This window comes from Adiantum capillus-veneris, chromosome 11 (genome assembly GCF_014529385.1).
Source record: "Adiantum capillus-veneris isolate H3 chromosome 11, ASM1452938v2, whole genome shotgun sequence".
NCBI classification, from domain to species: domain Eukaryota; kingdom Viridiplantae; phylum Streptophyta; class Polypodiopsida; order Polypodiales; family Pteridaceae; genus Adiantum; species Adiantum capillus-veneris.
In genome coordinates, this window is record NC_140941.1 from 119,560,855 (window position 1) to 119,581,182 (window position 20,328).

At 46.0% G+C, this 20,328-nt stretch overlaps 1 protein-coding gene across 1 annotated transcript in view; it reads left to right on the forward strand.

The window, feature by feature from the left end:
• Positions 1 to 20,094, forward strand: part of VTE1 (tocopherol cyclase, chloroplast / vitamin E deficient 1 (VTE1) / sucrose export defective 1 (SXD1)) — a 65,066-nt gene extending 44,972 nt beyond the window's left edge. Inside the window, exons 5-10 of the mRNA XM_086523818.1 lie at positions 18,017 to 18,186; positions 18,349 to 18,446; positions 18,687 to 18,791; positions 18,868 to 18,984; positions 19,070 to 19,219; positions 19,738 to 20,094. Coding sequence (XP_086379944.1) covers positions 18,017 to 18,186; positions 18,349 to 18,446; positions 18,687 to 18,791; positions 18,868 to 18,984; positions 19,070 to 19,219; positions 19,738 to 19,914 — 817 coding nt within the window. The 3' untranslated portion in view covers positions 19,915 to 20,094. The remainder of the gene's footprint in view (positions 1 to 18,016; positions 18,187 to 18,348; positions 18,447 to 18,686; positions 18,792 to 18,867; positions 18,985 to 19,069; positions 19,220 to 19,737) is intronic.
• The last annotated feature ends 234 nt before the right edge of the window (positions 20,095 to 20,328 follow it).

Sequence of the window (20,328 nt, forward strand, 5' to 3'; positions counted from 1 at the left end):
AAGGCAGGTCTAAAGAGGTACCATCCATTTCAAACAAATTCCAAATCTCAAACAAAGTTCAAACTTAAAAAGCATTCTCGACATCACTCGAGCTCTAAAAGACGATTGGCTTTCCATCTTGGAACTTGCATCAAAATTAGGGTTAGTTTCCTTTCATCAGATTGTAGCCGACCGTACAATGGTCCATAAGCTCTTGAATAGTTGAAACAGGCTTGGACAAGTCTGTAGCAGTAATCATAGTCCAATGATATGACGGTCACATTGGGCCTCCAAGGTTATAAACTTGAAGAGAGACTTGAAAATAGATGTCTAGGAATTTCTGGTTGTAATTTGTCAGGGTGCCTGTGGCAAGCATTTCAGGGTGTCCCCCCACTCTTTCAGAAGCTGCTCTTTGGAGAAAGGTGTTATGTAACTTTTAAGGAAAAATTCTGCAGAAACCCTAAATTGCTGCTGGAAACCTTAATATTTCAAAATTGTTGGAATCAAAACCGGCTCGCGTCAATGCGTAGGGTTCGTCGAGACAAACTCCTTCTTTATCTCCTCCTACTCTTGCAAGTGGTCCTGGGTTCTTTATGGCTTATGCCCCTTAGAGCGATGAAGACGGGAGCGCCCCCGAAGGACTAAGGGTGGGAATGCCTAGTAAGTCCGAGGCAGGGACACGGAGATTCATTGATAAAAAAATCTAAGAAAGCTTCTTTAGGTTCTTTCTTGAGTTCTTTTATTCTTCATCCAACTTCATAGCTTCCATTTGTTCTCCTCTTTGGAAGGACCGGTATGCTTTCAAAAAAGCACACGACTAGAGCTCTGATACCACTGTAACGGGAGGGTACCACGTGCCAACGGAAAAGAACAGACGAGACAATCTTAAGCACTTCAAATAATGATTGAATTGAAAGAGATGTACAATACACGAGACGTGGAGTGGTGGAGTTCCACCCTAAGAAAGCAATGGCCCCAAACCGTGGCACCCCTTTCGGTATTTCTTTATATTGCTTCAAGTGAGTTGCCACATCGTCAGTTTTTACGCAAGGTCTTGTGAGTGTGTGTGTGTGGGTACTTTATTTTTAGGCCCCATCGGACGGGGTCCCGTAAGTTGGTAAGACTTTATTATAAGTTGTTGGTCCTACTTGGCAAGGATCCGTAAGTTGGTGAGAACCCTGCTTCTTCTATTGCTAGTAGGGTTTAGGCCCCTTGGCCAGGATCCGCAAGTCGGCTCGGGTCTTCAGTGGCTTGACACGTTAGTAGTTTGTGACAGACCTCCTACGTTTAGAGGTCTTCAAAGCCTTCTCCTCAACAGGCTTCTTAGCAATTTCTGCCAAAGAAGGGAAATGCTGCTCATAAGCTGAATCTATACCTTCAGAACTGCTGTTGATGTTCAAATCAGTCCCTTGAGGATAAGGTGGTGCTTCTGCAACCACATTCTTCTTTCCCGCAATGTGGAAAATCTGGTAATGACACCGTGTCAAAATTTTCCCTTCTCATCTGCATGCCGCTTAGCTTAGGGGGAGGGGGGGGGGCGGCGGCGCACACAAGAAATATAAAAAACTACAATGATCCTCCATGTGCAATGTAAAATCTGCACCAACCAAATAATGCTTCCATCAATGCAAAGCATGTGTTACAGCTAAGAGCTTTTTTTTGTAAACCAATCCAACCCTCTCAGACTTCAGGATCTCTCATAAGCTACCGCATGGCCATCCTGCATCAACATTGCTTCCACTTTGCTACCACGTTCATTGCAATGCATTTTGGCAAGCTTTTGAAGATTTGGAAGAATCAAAACATGTCATGTGTTTTATTTCTCCTTAAATCACTCTAATGCCATAATTTGAGAAGGTCCCCAAGTGAATCGAACCCCTTTCATAATTGCATGTAATGGTTAAGCAATCTATGTGAATCAGTCTCAACTGCTGTGCAACCATGCGCACACTCTACCTCCGAGTTAAGTGCTGCCATCTTCTGTTATACCAATGCAACCTGCCATCGACTGTGTCTACTAGGTGCTTCCTGCACGCCAAAACTTTATACATTTGACTTGCATCTCTCTTATATGCACCGCCTACTTTCCAATGCGTGCAACCATCATATGTCTCAAGAGAAGTTGTTTTTCTTGCCTCAAGCGAGTGTGAGAGCCAAGGTTGAACCAATTGACAATGCTACTGCAGTAGACACTGCTGATGTTATTGTTGATGCCTGTGAGTCACGACTATGCGGCCGACTCGTCTGCAACTGTTCTGCGTCCTTTAAGATGGAACGCCTCTGCATATTTTGTCTTCTCTCACAATTTCTTTTTCTCAGTATTCCATCCAGCTGCCCTTATCACTACTCATAGCCATGCTTCAAGATTGACCGACTAGCAGCTTAGCAGGCATTTGTCTACGAGTGCAGACAGAGCAGGGTGCGCTTTCAACTGTGCTTGGCCAGTTTAGGTGCTCCATCTGGCCTTGGTGTTTCTTCTTGCTCCTAGCTGTATGCAGAGTGTCACGATGCAGTCGTTCTTCATGTATTTTTACAGTTGAAACTTGAAGGTGCCGCTCTGTTGTGCCTTCCCATAGCCTCCTCGCACTTGGCTCCTTTGTCCCTCCTATTTGGTTTCCTCTTTTCCTTGCTATTTTTCTCTTTGTTTCAGTGGTCCTCTTTTATCAGGTTTTATTCTTTTTTTGTTTGTTTTCCTCGGTTGATGTGTGTTTCTGCATGTTTGTGCGTTCATTCAGGTGTATGTGTGGACGGGAGGGTATGCAAGTTGTGCACTCAATGCTGCTGTGTAGCCGTGGGTTGGCCACCAGGAGGGGTTGTGGGATGTGTCCTACCCTGACGGCGGCAGCCCGGGCACCTGTTGCGATGCCTCTGCAGCCAGGGTCCCAGGCTCGGAGGAAGTGCCCGCTTGAGTGTCCTAGGCCTTTGGCTGCTGTCCTGGTCAGCCCTGGGGGGCTGAGCCTGCGGTGGGGGTTGAGCCTGCAGTGGTTCGGAGGCCCGAATACTCCACACTCTGTTTGATCCAACTGCCACTCACTCGAGGCAATAGTACCACCTTCAGAAGGGTATGTGTATCATGAACAAGGACCCGCAGAGTAGGTAACCATGCAGCCTTGGCCATAACTCTACCTGCAATGCGTGGGGACTCGAGGTCGTCCCAAACATGGAGCCAATCCTGGAAAGTAAGGGGACGTACTCTTTCCTCAGGCCTAGGAAGCAGATCGAAATAGGTAAGTTGGCCTCCTCCTCAAGCACATCTGTAGTAGGGTCAAAGCCATGGTGCCATCTTCAGAAGTAGGTTCAAGCTGCTTGAATGTCACGTGATACATCCAACCCTATGTGTCCGTGGACAAGCTACACCAGGGTTCAGTTCAGTCAAGTCAGTCTAGAATAGGAAGTGATTTGGCACTTTTGTGAGTCTGTTCGCAGACCGTGCATGTCCAGACACTTAGAGTAGATGCATATCCTTTGGTTGCACACAGCTCGATCATCAGCACTACCATCAGAATCCATCAGAGTCCATCAGGAGCATTTTCCAGTGCATTAAACATATTTTCCCTATTTTTGACATTTTCACTTATTATTTTAAGTGACTTTGTTGGGAACTCGAGCAAGAACCAGCCCCTTCAGCCTGACGTTTTCCAGCACCTAAAGCCCAACGATTTTCAGCCATACACCTGGCGTTTCCAGCAGCCACGTTTCCTCACCAGCATCCCACTCATTAGCACCTGCAGCAACTCAGCGTTTTCAGCGTTTTCAAGACCTGCACACTCCAGCGTTTTTCAGCCCTGACTTCAGCAATTTCCCAGCATGCAGATCAGCGGTTTGCCACATCCAAGTCAGCGTTTTTGCTACAGCCAAATCAGCGTTTTGGGTGCAGCCAATTCAGCATTTTTGGGGACAGCAATTAAGCATTTATGACAGCGAGAGGGACAGCGTTTTTCAGCATACGAGGTCATAGCAGCATATAGCGTCGTTGTCATCTTCACCGTCGTCCTCGCAGCATACAGTTTTCAGCCATAGCATCACTTAGACTTGCATCAGCACTTGTACCAGATTGTGCAATCAATAGTAGACCACTCTTGCCATTGAGTTGTGGGGCCCTTCGAGGAGGGTTTGACAACTTCCCGGTGTCGTATTCTCTTCTCTCTCTATCTCTCAGTCTCAACACCTTCACGCACAGTGTCTATTCACTTTGTTTGTGATCACTTGCACTTTCTCATTAAAGGACGGAAGGGTCTCCCTTCCCTAAGTAAAAGGAACCCTTGAGCACAGTTCGGTGCACTCATCTTGAGCAAAGTTCAACATTCACTTTTGCTGCACCTTACATCGAATACCAAGCGGGCTCATCGATATCACCTTGGCCGTCATCTCTGGAGACTTGGAACGCTATTTGATAATACCCTCTCCCGAGTATCTGGTTATCGGTGATCTTGCCCACGTCGGTGAGGAGATGGGCCTGAAGTAAGTCCCGAACCTTGCCTCGGCTGGGTCGAGTGCCAATAATCTTACATATGACTGAGGTGGCTTGCAAGCGTTCCGCCCGGCCATCAAGCTTGCTTGCTCTTCTGGCGAAAGAGCAAGTCGAAGGGTCGGCTTCGTGGTGCTGGACGAGGCGGCTTTAGTGGAGTCCCTCTATGGTGGAGCAAGGGCAGCCATTTTGTGTCTGCTGTGGAGAAGGGGGCGTTGGTGTCAATGTGTTTACAAGGAGGCTGAAAAAGCAGCCCACAAGGGGGGGGGGGGGGGGGGGGGGGGGGGGGTTTGAATTTAGTGATTTTTGGGATTTTTGTAGCCATGGCGGGCGAGTAGGCAAGGTCGCCAAGGGGCGGGTGGACTGGGACACTAGTGGCAGGGGGCGGCTAGGCAAGCTGCAATGCTAACGGGGTTGCGTGCAGGGTAGAAGGCTACGCGAGGGCAAGCGATGGCAAGGGAAGCGAGCAACAGTAGCGAGCGTATATCGTCCTTTTGTGCATTAGATTTTTCTAATTTTTTTTTAATATTATGACGTAGATTGTATTGATTTAAGGTTTATGCCTTAATTATCATGATGTAGTGGTTTATGCCTTGATCATTACTATAGCAGGTCTACAGTGTCACTCACGGGACAAGCAGTTAGTCGTAGTTGGGCTGGAGATAATGTGTCGTGCTCTCTATAGTGGGTGGTCCTCAGTGCAATTTGCGTGAAAACACTGAAAACGATGAACAACAGAGCAAACATAGCGACTCAACCATAGACCCTGAACAGCATGGGACACGAGAGCAACATAATACCACACTACCCTGGTGATCACCAAGATAGAAGCAAAAGCCACAAGTAGCCAGCCTCCTTCGCTAAACTTGTATAGATTTGCTATGAAGTACATCATTTCCACAGTGCCGAAGACAACAAAGAAAGTATGACTAACATCCTGCTTCGAGGACATGGTTGATTGGTACGCCACAGATCCAGATTTTGCAAATGTATTCAGTCGAATACAGAATGGGGAGGTATAAGCGGGATATTCCATTCGGGATGACTACTTGATGAAGAAAACAATGTTGTGTGTTACACAGTCGTTGAGGGAAAAGGTTCTAACCGAATGCCACTGTCCACCATTTACGGGTCACGTGGCATTGACACCACCTTGAAAGGTGTGGAGTGATACTTCTTTTGGCCGAGACTCAAGAAGGATGTGGACGATTTTGTACGTAGATGCTTGGTATGCCAGAAGGTCAAGTTTGATAGGCATAAAGTACAGGGATTGTTACAGCCCTTACCCATTCCCACCCGCCCCTCGGAAAGTATTCAATGGATTTCATTTTTGATCTCCCGAAGACAGAGTAGGCATGATGGTATCTGGACCGTTATTGACAGATTTAGCAAGCAAGCCCATTTCATTCCAGTGAAGAAAATAGTCAAGCCGGATCACTTAGCGAGACCATTCATTGCCCAGATATTCAGATTACAGGGCATGCCTGAGACAATCGTCTCTGACAGAGATCCCCGAATTACAAGTTTGTTTTGGAAGGCTATTTGAGAGAACATTGGCACACGGTTGCACTTCTCGTCATCTTTCCACCCGCAGACAGATGGGCAATCTGAGATTGCAAATTCATTGGTACTCGGGTCTTACATCTCGGATTAGAAGACTCAATGGGAAAGGTTTTTACCTTTGGTGGAATTTGCCTACAATAACACAATTCACTCTTCGACGGGGAAGGCGCCGTTTGAGATTATTGAAGGTGCTCCGAAGGTTCCACCCTTCTTAAGCACGAAAGTAAGATTTTTGAAGCCGACCAGTACACGAGGGACTTGGACACTGCTTTTGCCAAGGTCCGGGAAGCTTTAGAGAAATCTCAGGAAAGACACAAAAAGGCAGCAGATCGACACCGTCACGATTTGAAATTAAAGGAGAACGATTGGGTGCTCTTACGTTTTGAGAAGGCACGCCTGAGAAAGACAAGGGACGGCTTTTTCCAAAGCTTAGCATGAGATACTATGGGTGATAAGGTGGTTCTTGGTTAAATTCAAGAACTATCCCGCATTGGATGCGAAGTGGATGGAGGAGGAGGACCTAACAGATACTCCTTAGATTGTGAAACTTTACCTTGAAGCATTCGGTTTAGCATAGTCTACTCTGATAGAACCCCGATTTCAGCATGGGCGAATCTAGTGCAACAGGTATGCACAAGAGGGGAGTCACTCCGCTCCTTTGTCGACAGATTGCCCCGATACTTTGATTTGATATAGAGTCACTGATGTCCCTTTGGGTTTCAAGGATACTGCTAAGCTGATTGTATTCTGCTATATGACTTTATGAACTGGAATCCCCGATAATGAAAATGATATCGATTGATTTGTACTTGACTTGTTTAAGTGCAGGAACTGATAGACGAAATGACTGCAGCATTTCGGTCTCATAAATCTCTATACACATGATTGCAATATGGATTAGTTAATCGGGCATCTGTGAGGTCCTGACTGGATCTAGATGTGATTGCTAAATACATTGCCGATTAATCATGGTCTGAGATTTGGAATGATTTTTGAATGTGATTTGTCATGTGATGTCAAGTGATGTCAAGTGATGTCTTGTGATGTGACTGTCGATTGGTACATGTGCTAGATGTGTTGTTTCTAGTGTGTCGATACTAACTGTCAGAGTTTGCTAAGAGAGTTTATGGTCTGTGTCTGTTTTGCAGGCGTAATCGAGGGCGATTACAATGCTTTCAAGAAGGGGGTATGTCACAAACGGGTGACGTGGCATGTCTAGACACACTCACATCAGCTGGTAGTAAGTGGACAGGCTCGTAAAACGCGGAGACAGGCTGACGTGGTAGTCACGGATTTCCCGCCGCATTTCACGCTGACAGTGCTAACGTGGCCTGCCGTACGGATTTCTGTCTTTTACGCTGAAAGTGTACGGAATTCTTGCTTTAGTGCTGGCTGAAAATTATGATGGCTGATTTGGCAGCTTTGGGAACAAATTGCTTTATTTTGAAAAGCTTAAGAGGTTTTGATTTTGGGGCTCTGCTTTTGGGCATCCTTTGTAACCAATAAATAAGTGGGCAGGGCCTCACTTTTCAGAGCATCTGGACGCAGAGTCTGAGAGTGAGCACCCTCCCACTCTCTTGTACTTTGAACATAGATTAATACAAAAGGAAAGACCGGAAGGGGCGCCAGTCTTTGGGGCCAATATCTCTAGGCACAGAACTACACCGAGCCGTGTCGAATCAAGTGTGAATTGTGAACTGTTTTGAAGTGAATCTCTTCTGTGTCGCGGTAGAATCTTGACTCGGAGTGTCCAAGTTTGTTACATTAGGGCAGAGACTCTCTCTGAGTTTTTGTTGAGAACTCTTAGGAAGTGCCTTCTCTACCCACTTCTTGACCATAAATTCACCTAGTTGCTGAAGAAGCTTGGCGACTAGAGACTTGGTGCTGGTCATGAATTCTACAAAAGTCTCATTTGGCTGAAGCATCAGGTTGGCCAACTCATCCAGAACCTTCTCTTGGAAGTCCCTTGGCCTGAAAGCTTCACAGATTGTTGTCTTAATGTGGCCCAAGTCATAAAGTGGTTTTTTGCAAACTGACTGTACCATTTATCTGCTAAGCCATCCAAGGTGGATGGGAAGAGTACTAGGTAGGCATCTTCTCGGTTGAGGCCACGACCCCTCCAGAGGGATACAAATCTTCGAACATAGTCGTCGGCATCCACTGTGGACAGACATTTGAAAGTCGGAAATTCATGTTCACCTTAGCAAGAACGCTTGTCAGTGACCTCTTGACCAGCAGACCCAGGAGCAGATAGCCATGGAAGAGCTGTGGTTGAGAACTGTACTGGGGAAGGTGACCTTGGAGGTGAAGAACTAGTTGAGGGAATGTAGGGAGCTACGTAGGAGGGTAGAAGTAACGGGGCTGGGGATTGTACTTGGCACGAAAGGTTGACGCTTTCTGTGGTAGTACTTCAAAGGGCTCAATAGTGGGACTTTGTCGATCTTTAGACTTCCTTGTATGTGTTATGCAGTAGAAGCAACCGACCCAACAAGATCTCGGCGTCGAGATCCTCGAACTTGCTGGATAGTCTAGACCCGCTAGACCAGACCCCACTAGACCCTAGACCACTCTTGCTGAATAGGGGCGAGAGAGACTAGACCAGCTATACCAAGCTGGACGAGGTGAAGCTGGTCTAGGGTGAGGCCGAAGCTGGTCTAGGGCGAATAAGCTTGTCTAGACTAAGCTGGTCTAGGGCGAAGAAGCTGGTCTAGACCAAGCTGGTCTAGGGCGAGGCGAAGTTGGACGAGACGAGTCGAAACAAGCAGATTAGCACAGACGCCTTGATTCGACTCTCGACAGGGTGAGACTTCAGTTGAGGTCCCACAGGGTGCCAAGTGAGAGCACCTGTAGCGGAGATAATGTGTTGTGCTCTCTACTGTGGGTGCTCCTCAATGCAATGTGCGTGAAATCTCACTCCAACAGAACGAAAACACTGAAAATGATGAACAACAGAGCAAACACAGCAACTCAGCAGTAGACCCTGAACACTAAACAACATGGGACTTGACTAATTGAAATGAACAATACAGAATCTGGCATGGCAGCACACTCAGCTCCAAGCCCACGGGTACAATGGGGGTGTCGAGGCTCAAATGTGCAGGGCTCAAATGTGTAGGGATGGTGCAGACGTGTTGTGCCCGAACTCAAGATGCTAGACTCGACGCTCAACCACACAAAGTAGATAATGATAATAGAGTCCCTGACGACGCGAACCAACCACACATAGGTATCTCCTAAAGAGCCACCAACGGCCAGCAAATATCCCAATCCAGCTTAGCTTGTGGTGGTGCTCTGGGCACGGTGTCCACTAGACCACAAATCCGTATCACTTGCCACGTGTCACTGCCCAGGCGAGAGTACGTCCAGTGTGAACTCCAGCCCAACTGCAACTAACTACTTGTCTTGTGCCAGTGACACTGTAGCCCTGCTACAATTACGAAAAAGAAAAACAAAATCGATCCATCATAGATTGATTCAGCTCCCCAAACCCTCATTCAAAAGATTTGACATATCTTTGTGCATTCTTATATCCACACTATGATAATCTTTCCTTCCGGTTGAAGCATGGTTAAATCTTATAGAATGCAAAATCAGACTGTCCAATGAGAAAATTTCTTTAGTCGAGTTGTTGAAACTAAGAGGTCCAAAAAGAATGAAATTGAGAAATCCAAAAGATTTGACATATCTTTGTTCGTTCTTATATCCAAAGTGTGAGAATCTTTCCTTGTGCAACATGGTTAAATTCTTCCAAACTGCAGAATTGAATCGTCTAATGAGAATTTTTTTTTGGTCGAGTTGTTGAAACTAGGAAGCCCAAAAGATTCGACATATCTTTGTCGTTGAAGCATCCACACTGTGATTATCTTTCCTTGTTGTTGAAGCATATGGTTAATTTCTTCCAAAATCAAGCCATCCAATGAGAAAATTCATGTGGTCAAGCTCTTGAAACCAAGAAGTCACTAGGAATCTTCACTAATTATTCTTCGAAGCAAGAGCATCAAAAAATTGCAATTGAACAAACGCGAAATGTTTTGCAAAAACCCTAGCTGAAAATCTAAATTTTGAAGGTGGTTGAAATTGACATCCGCTCTTGTCAGCTTGAGGATCAAGTTTGTGGTTTCTTCAAATACTCAATTATTTGAGAAAGGTTTAGAATGTCCTGAAGGACAAAAAGCAAAAAAAAGCTTGCTTTCTAACCCTTTTAGACCAAGATGATCATATTTAATGAAGGAAATGACCTGTAGATGATTTTCCATGTTTGTAGACTGTTATGTCCCCCTCTTGGGAGAGGGGATCTAGCCCAGACGCCGTTGGGATGGGCGTCCAGTGTCGGGCGGCATAGTGTGAACACGGTCAGTGTGGCCGGCCATTATTATAAAAGGGAGGCCAAGGCCTCATTTGCAGTTATCGACCTCCACTGGCAGAGTGCTAGTGGTTAGCCCACGAGGCTAGGAGTGCGCGAGGTCACCTCGAGGAGGTGAGGCCTGGTGGTATGGAGCGCTCGGTCTTACAGGTGCACGCCTACGTCCTCGGACGTTGGCCCCAGCACGGGGGAGGTGCCGGATGGTGGCTATGGTCGGGTGGTTCGTCCGACGCATGTCTGTAGGCGGCGGACCGTGTACCCGGGAGATCCACTCGCTCTGTTCGGTTCATGGTATCAGAGCCGGCTTGGCTGCACGAAGGATTGTGTCACACCTATAGCGTGGTTAGAGTCGGATAATTACCATTTGATGCCTTTTTTGATGATATAAATGTTTAATCAATTGTTTTCTTCTCATGAGCATGTTTGCAGGTAAAATTGAAGGTACTTCCGCTGATTTTTTTTAAAATTCAGCAATCTAGCAGGTGCAATTGCTGAGAATCAGAGGATTTTTGTCAACCTTACTGATTTTCGACGAAAATCAGTCATTTAATTATTGATTTGCTGATTCTGGACTGCAATTTCAGCATACTATTTTTTTTACTCTCTCTGTGCGCAATACACACACACAGAGAGAGAGAGAGAGAGAGAGAGAGAGAGAGAGAGACCTCTCTCTGTAGCGTGAGCTCTTGTGCAGCGAATATTGACTGTTGGCGTGGAGTCCACCTTCCAGCGCTGGCTTCTCACTGGCGGCCCTTTCGCGTGCTGGCCGTAGGTAACCACACGCCCGATTCTTTTCCTTAGTGATCTCCACGCGGCAGTTTCAGCGCACAGTTTCTTTTCCTCGCTGCAAGGTCTACATTGATTTTTTTTTAAAGGGGGTACCCATTATAAAATGGGCGGGCTCTTTAAATGTGGACTTTTTGAGTTTTTTTAAAAAGTACGGTCTGAAACCTGTACTTCATTAAAACTCACTTACAGAAACTTGTAGAGTTTACAAAGAACTCAATTTTGGCCTCTGCTCCTCTCTCAAGCTTGCTCTCTCTCACTAGCTCGCACTCCCGTGCTCCCGCCATCACCTGCTCGTCTTCAGACACTCACGCCGACGCGTAGAGCTACTCACAGTATAACTTTTCGCAATTGAAAAGTGCAAGAAAAGTCCCAGTTTCGCGTGAAACCTTCAGTTTTTCACAGATTTCGCCATGGATTCCTCCAGTTCAGATGTGCACCATGACGACGCGCCAGGTAATGTTCAAATTCCATTCACGCATGCTCTCTATATATGGATTACAAGTACTCTCCAGAGTTTTGACCAGCGTGCTACTGCTCTAGAAAACGCAAACGTTCAGACGAACATTTGCTTGGCCTCTCTCGAAGGGGTCGTGCAAGGGCTCAGTTCCCGACTTTCTACTCTCGAAAATATGGCTCAGTCGACGACTGCGCGTATTTCTGAGGGCGAAACCCATCTTCAGCAATTGCGGATGCAGATTGCTGCTTTTGGGCGTTCACAAGGTGGTCCGACTGCCACGTTTCCGTACAAAACTACAAATTTCTCAGGGGAAGAGAAGAAGTGTACGGAACTCGCCATAAATAACTGGCTGCATCAGTGGACCACGTATTTTGATCGCCATGGGGAGCATGATGAACGGGGGATTCAGACGATTCCTCTCTGTTTGCGTAGTAAGGCGCTTACCGGGTGGCGCGACATGACAGAGAAGCCTACAACGTGGGTTGATTTTTGTGTGAAATTCAAGAGGGATTTCGCCAAAATGGACGCTTTGAAAGCTTATGCCAAATTGCAGAGTCTTTCGATGAAAACTCTGTCTATTGATAAGTATAGGACAGCTTTCAAAGAGGCGCTCACCTTCTGCAAGGTGGATTCTACGCACGCTGTGCACATGTACCTGCTAAGATTGCATGAGGATTACCGTTGGGCCTTAATCAAGGACAAAGCCCCGACTGACGTCGAGGATGCGGTGGCAAAGGCCAGGACGTTCCATTTGATAAATGGAGCGAACTATGAGAAGAAAAGTACTGCAGACCATCAATCCAGTGAGGGTGCTTCGAGGAAGCGATCCCGATTACAGTATAAGCAGAGTTACCGGGGAACGCCCCCTAGTCCCCGTTCCGGCGTTCTGGGGGGCAGCTCCCTTCTCGAACGTTCCGGAACGTCCCGGAACGTCTGGACGTTCCAGGTGGTCAATGCAAACCGGAACGGCCGTTCCGGATTGTTCCGAAACGGCCAACGGCTACAAACAAATTTGGCAAAAATTGAAAAAATTGAGGTAGTGTTTTGGCTTCTTTTTGAAGTGTGCAAGGCCTCAAGGACTCATGAAATGCACCCCCCTCCCCCTTTCTCTCCACAAGCTAATCCTCAAGGCTCAAGCTCTCTCCCTCTCACACTCTCAAGACTCACTCTCTCAAGGCTGAAGGCTTCAAGCCTTCAAGCTCTCTTCCTCTCCCTCCCACTCTCTCAAATCTCTCCCTCTCCCTCTCACTCTCTGGAGTCTCTCCATCTCACGCTCTCAAGCTCTCTCTCCCTCTCCCTCTCTCTCTCTCTCTCTCTCATTCTCTCATCATCTAGTCATAGTAAGGTTGAATGGTCTTCAAAACGAGTTTTTTGTGAGTATTAGAGTCGAAGGACTCTAATACTCCTTGTATTTCAACACAAGGAGCTAAAAAATGCACTATTTGGGTGTTTTTTATACCTCCCGTTCCGCGCCGTTCCCATTCCGGACCCCTAGCCGTTCCCCGTTGTGCGGGGATCCCCTTGCCGTTCCCGTTCCGCGTTCCGGGTAACTATGAGTATAAGTCCAAATCACCGCCGAGATCTTCTCAGGAGAAGAAGAAAGTTAAAAATGCGTCAGTTGCTGATGTAGTGAAGAAGGGGGACTTGCTTCGGATGTGGGCAGACGGGTCACCAAATCAAGGATTGCCCCAAGAAGAAGAAGACACAGAAACCGCAAGGTCGTCCTTCGGTTCAGATTCACAAGATCTCAGGTAACTCTGATATTGTTCAAGTTGAAATCCATCATATTTCGCACAATTCATGCACTAACTGTACTTTCAGCACCAAAGTGTTTGATAAGCACGATCTTCTCCGTTTCCCCGGGAAGATCAATGGTCACGACGTGACGGTACTCCTTGATAATGGAAGCGCACACAATTTTGTGGATGCAAAATTGGTGCAGAAACTGAGCCTGCGGACGTGGGACAGTGACCATTAGTATCGCGTGAAGATGGCTCGTGGCGAGGAGACGGATGTATGGAATTGGATGGTTCCAGATTTGTCGCTCGAGCTAGCTGATTACAAAGAGAACCTGGATTTCCACATCATGCGCTTGGATAGAGTAGATGTTATTTTAGGAATTTCATGGTTTTATGATAAACAAGACTCATTGTATATAGACTATGTACATCACTCTCTTGTTTTTGTTAAGCAAGACATGCCTCATGTATCTGTGTCGCTTTGTAATCAGAAGTCTGTAAATAACGGTCTTGCAATACCAGTTGTTATTGCTTTGGAAATGTATAAAGAAACAAAGTCTTCTGATGTTGACTTTTATCAATGTGTACCATCTGCTTGGTTTGATTCGTTAGTGCTTGGTACTTTTGCCACTAAATTTCGTGAAAATATTTCATGTCTTTTGTTCAACTTGGGGATTCTGACGAATCCAACCTTATCCGAGAAATCATGACTGATTTCAAGGATGTTTTTCCTGATGATCTACCTCCTGGCTTGCCGCCTTCGAGAGGAGTAGATCTTGGCATTGAGTTGGTGGCTGGTAGTTAGCCCTTGTGAATGCAACCTTATCGGTGTAGTAAAATCGAGGAGGACGAGATTCAGCGACAACTGAAAGATTATCTCGACAGGGGTTTTGTTCGGCCAAGTAAATCCCCGTGGGGAGCGCCAGTGTTACTTTCTCGAAAGAAGGATAACACTATTCGCTTCTGCGTGGATTATAAAGGGTTGAATAAGCTCACTGTCAAGAATATGTATCCGCTCCCACGCATGGACGATTTGATAGATCGGCTCCATGGAGCGATGTACTTTACAAAGTTAGACCTACGATTAGGCTATCATCAGATATGGATCAAACTAGAAGATATTCCTAAGACAGGTTTCCATACGCGTTATGGTCACTATGAGTTTTTGGTCTTGCCTTTTGGTTTGACCAATGCTCCAGCTACGTTTCAGCAGATGATGAATGATCTGCTGAGACCATTTTTAGACAGCTTCGTTGTTGTATTTCTTGATGATATCTTGATCTACAGCCGAAGTTTGTTTGAGCACTTAGCGTATATACGCACTGTTCTCGAAGCACTGAGAACTGAGAAGCTTTACGCCAAGGCTTCTAAGTGTGAATTCTTTAAGAAAGAGCTTCTATACTTGGGTCACATCATTACTCGTGACGGAATTCGCGTCGACCGTGAAAAATTGGTGCCCATTCTGAAGAATGTGCGCAAGTTTAGGCTTTACAAGACTCTTTTGCAAATTTATCAAGGATTACTCTAAAGTTGTTGCTCCGCTTACACAACTATTAAAAAGAGGGGTGACAGGGCCGAAGACTTCGGGTCCTCACGGTAAGGGTAATCCCCCTGTTGTCTAGAATGAGCGTCTCGACGAGAGCTTTAGTGACTACTGCGCCAATATTGCACATTGTGGACCCTAGCAAACTGTTTGTGGTTGAAACGGATGCTAGCGATTATGCTATTGGTGTGGCATTATACCAGAATGGACGTCTTGTTGCGTTTGAAAGTAAGAATATTTCTAACGCTAAGACGCGTTATCCAACGTATGAGAAGGAGCTTTACGCCGTAGTCCACGCCTTGATGACGGCACTACTTGTATGGCTCTACGTTTGTTGCATGGACAGATCATCACTCCTTGCGCTATATCTGTGATCAGGGTGATCTTTGAGGTTGGAAGGTAGATGGGTTGAGCTTATGCAAGAGTTACTTTGAGATCCGTTATAGAAAAGGATCCAGCAATCGAGTTACCGATACGCTCAGCAGGATTCCTGAGGTCAATGTCTTGTCTATGGTTGAAATCTCGACGGATTTCTATCTCTCTCTCTCCGAGGGCTATGTCGTTCCGATGGCCATTTTGGCAAGATATGGAACGAGTTCGAAGCGGGGCATGACTCGCGTACAGGCTTGGGTGATCCGGAGACCCAAGTGAGTCGTGCCGGAGAGACGAGACAGCGACAATATTCCATTAGAGGTGGACTATTGTTCAGAAATGGTAAAGTCTACGTGCCGGAAATCGATGAGGTTCGACAAAGGATTTTGTGCGAATGCCACGATGTTCCTAGCGGGCACCCAGGCATCTAGAGAACTTTGGCTTTGGTCAAGCGATATTTCTATTGGCCAAGAATGCGCTCTTACATAGAGAGCTATGTGAAGAGATGCGCTCAGTGTCAGGTCAATAAGGCAGAGCGTCTTAGGAAAGCTGGCCTGCTACATCCATTGGAAATCCTTGATGCCAAGTGGCAGAGTATTTCCATGGACTTTATTGTTGGTTTGCCAAATACTAGTAGGGCAATGACGCTATTTGGGTTGTGGTTGATAGACTGACAAAAATGGCGAAGTTTATACCAATGAAGTCGATAGTAAAAAGCCATGAGTTGGCAGTTTTATTTGTCGATTAGCTTTAAAAGCTGTATGGTCTGCCAGAGGATATCGTCAGTGATCGGGATACTAAGTTCATTGGCCGATTTTGGCGAGATGTGTTTCCTCATCTTTAGACGAAGTTGAGTATGTCGTCTTCTGACCATCCTGAGTCCGACGGACAAACTGAGAGGACGAATCAGACATTAGAGGACATGTCGAGGGCCTATGTCTCTCACAGGCAGTCTGATTGGGAAAGGTACCTTCCACAGTTAGAGTTTGCCTATAATAGTAGCAAGCATTCTGCTACTGGATTTTAGCCTGTTCATATTGATGTATGGGTTTGAGCCTAAATCCCCAAATGCTATTGGCTTAGAGAAAGTCAAGGAACGCCAAGCTCGTGATTTCCTGTATGACATGGAGGAAATGCTCGAATTGGCTAAAGATAGTATAAGAACAGCTCGTGATCGGGTCACTACTTATGCTAATCAAAAGAGATCTCCAAGGACTCTTGACGTGGGACAATGGGTCTATCTGAAGATACCCAAGGATTCCAAGACTATGCGAACAAGAAAGCATTATAAGCTTTCAGCTAGATATTGTGGTCCATTCTTGATCACAAAGAAAATTGGCCAAGTTGCTTATAAACTGACTCTTCCTTCGGATGTTAGTGTACATCCAGTGTTCCATGTCAGCTGCCTTAAAGTAAAATTAGGCGAAGCCGACGTTGTTGTGCCTATCGAGGAAAATGTATGGCAAGATATGAAAACTAAGTATATTCCTCGAGAACCAAAGGCAGTTTTGGATCATTGTACCCATTATTTGCACCAAAAGACTTATGACGAGTACTTAATTAAACGGAAGGGTCAATCTGAAAGGTTTGCTACTTGGGAACGAGTTAGAGCTCTAAAAGCTCAGTATCCCCACTTCATTGATGAGGACATCAATGGTTCTTAAGGGGGGAAGTATGTTATATCCCGCTCTTGGGAGAGGGGATCTAGCCCAGACGTCGTCGGGATGGGCGTCCAATGTCCGGGCGAACGTAGTGTGAACACGGCCAGTGTGGCCAACCATTATTATAAAAGGGAGGCCAAGGCCTCATTTACAGTTATTGACCCCCACTGGCAGAGTGCCAGTGGTTAGCACGTGAGGCTAGGAGTGTGCGAGGTCACCTCGAGGAGGTGAGGCCGGGTGGTATGGGACGCTCGGTGTTACAGGTGCATGCCTACGTCCTCGGACGCGGGCCCGAGCACGAGGGAGCTGCCGGATGGTGGCTACAGTCGGGTGGTTCGTCCGACACGTGTCTGTGGGCGGTCTGTGTAGCCGGGAGATCCACTCGCTCTGTTCGTTTCATAGACGCTTTCCCATGCACTTTGACACCTGTTAGTCAAACCTGTCAAAAAAGTGGTCAAACTTCCTCATTCTCTTCCTTCATCATCGGTTGTCAAATATATGGATCAAATCTTCTGCTCTAGTCTCTTCATCCACTACTATCTTCTTTTTCTGCAAATTCTGGATTATGATTATCCACTATGAAATTTTTTCATCTTGTTGAGTAAAGTTATCTTTGAAGCTGTCTGTCAGATTTGTCATTGCTTCCTTCGTTCCTCTTGTGAGAACAAGTGAAGTACTGGGTCAGCACAGGGGCAGAGGGGTGAAAGAGGCAGTACAGGAAAAAGACTCTGACAATGAGTCATATTCCACTTAATCTGGCATTTGTATTTTGTTAGCTGTGCAAGTTGAACATGTGCTTGTTTAATTTTTCAAATGCCCTCTTTTTTCTGGTGCATTTCTTTTATTTGAGTGTTTGTGTCCTTTTAACTTTCAATTCACGCCACTTCTTGCCCGCCTTTAGAGACTCGTGGACGTGACTCACCCTCTGCATTGCATTTTTTAGGTATCTATGCCCATCCATCTGGGCGAATGCCAAATACAGGCGTGCCTTAGAGCTAACATTGGTTTACAAGCTATCAAGAACTTTAAAGAAACAAAATAACATAAGTGGGTCTCATGGAGTTCTTAATATGAATTTGCAGACAACCTGATATGACAACAGCAAAAACGGTCAAATGGGCATACAGCACTCGTCCTGTTTATGGGTGGGGTGATACTGATAAAACGCAGAGAGCTACGGCAGGCTGGTTGGCTGCACTTCCTGTCTTTGAGCCCCATTGGCAAATATGCATGGCTGGTGGTTTATCATCAGGTATTCTCTCTCTGTTTTCTCTCGAGTCGTTGTTCCTTAGATTTGAGAATATTGCCTTTTCAGGTCTATTGGCTGCTTAAAGCTATTAACTTGATAATGTGCTGTGTCCCATCGTTTCTACCTTCAGTGAGTTGAAATTACAGTTTTGATTGGCTAATGCAGGCTGGATTGAATGGGACGGTCGCAAGTTTGAGTTTGAGAATGCACCATCTTATTCAGAAAAGAACTGGGGGGGATCGTTTCCCAAAAAATGGTTTTGGGTCTGTTCTACTCTTCTGCCCCTGTACATTCCGTGCTTGTCCTAACTACATTATCATGGCCTCAGAAACATTGTGCATGCATATGTTGGCTTCTGGAAAGTATATAAGCATGTCAGAAACTTTCCTGCTGTTGTGTTTTAGAAGTCGTTCTGTGTGGTAAATGGCTCCTGGTTGCTAAGGTGATTGCAAGTCATGCTTAACCGTGTTTTTTCCTGTTTATCTGCTAATACCCTGGTACAGGTGCAATGCAATGTTTTTGAAGGAGGTGTTGGGGAGATAGCCTTGACTGCGGGTGGAGGGCGAAGGTACCTTCCCCTCACCGGTCTTTATGAAGAAGTGGCCATGGTGAGCAGCCTTTACTCTGTGACATTGGGGGGATTATTTGGACAGAGCATTGAAGGGCCAACCTAAAATTTGACAGGTAGGTGTTCATTATAATGGGAAACTCTATGAGTTTGTACCCTGGTATGGCCCAGTGGAATGGGAGATAAGCTCTTGGGGTTTGTGGCGTATGAAGGCTAGTACTCCGCTCTATGAGGTAGGCAACATGTACATGTCTGCTCATGCATTTGGTCCTTTATATTGTTCATGGTTTTGATGTGGTTACTATAAAAATTTCAAAGGTTGAACTTGAGGCCATTGCGAGACAGCAAGGGACAATCTTAAAAGCGCCAACAGACGAAGCTGGTCTGGCTCCTTTTTGCAAAGATACCTTCTATGGTGAACTTCGGCTTGAGATTTGGGAGCGGAATCCTAAGGGGGACCGGGGAAAGGTGAGACATTCCATTTCAATTCTGTGACGTGTGGTGTCTAAAGGGAATAGTTAAGTTTCAGCTTATGGAGGGCTGTTCCTTCCCCCCCCCCCCCCCCCCCCCCCCCCCCGCCAACACACACACACATACGTGCATGCGCGCACACACACACACACACACACACACACACACACACACACACACACACACACACACACACACACACACACACACACACACACACACACAAAAAAAAAACAAGAAAAAGAAAGAACCACCACCAAAACATAGTCACACGCCCACACATGCATGCATGTACCATTAGGCAAGAGATTTTCCAGCTAGTGATGGCAGTGTGAATAGATCATGTAACCATAGATGCACCTTTCTAACTGGTGATTGCAGTGTAAACAGATCAAGTAACCATAAGTGGGCAGAGGGAACTTGAATCTCACAAATTTCAGTTACACCTCCAAAAAAGAAATAATAATATTGATAGACAATGGTTGTTTTGACCTTCTGTTTGTTTGCACTGTCAGGTAATCTTGAGTGTAACAAGTGACATGGCAGCATTGGAGGTTGGTGGTGGACCTTGGTATAGTGACTGGAAGGGGAGAAGCGAGACGGATAATGCCATCAGCCCGATCGTTGGACTTCCTGTAGATGTAGAATCACTCTTTTCTGTGGCTCCAATTCTAAAACCACCCGGGCTCTGATTTGTTCCCTTCTCCCCTTCTGTCTGCTTTGGATCATGGATCAGATAAGCTGAGCCGGCTCATTTTATGCTCTTGTTTTGGTTAGCCACTTGGGCTTCCTTCGTTCTTTCAGCCTTCATTTCATTTTTCCATAAAGTTGTCTCACTTATGAATTGATTCTAAGCTTTGGTGTCTGTTGTAGATGGTGTCTACTTTTTATTTTGCGATCCTCTCTCTCTCTCTCTCTCTCTCTCTCTCTCTCTACCAGAAGGTATGCAACGACATTTGGATGCACTACGCAGTTTTGCAGAGGATAGTGGATTGTGTGTAAACCTAGGTAAAACCAAGGTTATGGTGTTTAACACCACACCGCAATGGGTCAGGAGATTAGTACCTACTTTCAAATATGGTCAGGAGATTGTGGAGTATACAGAT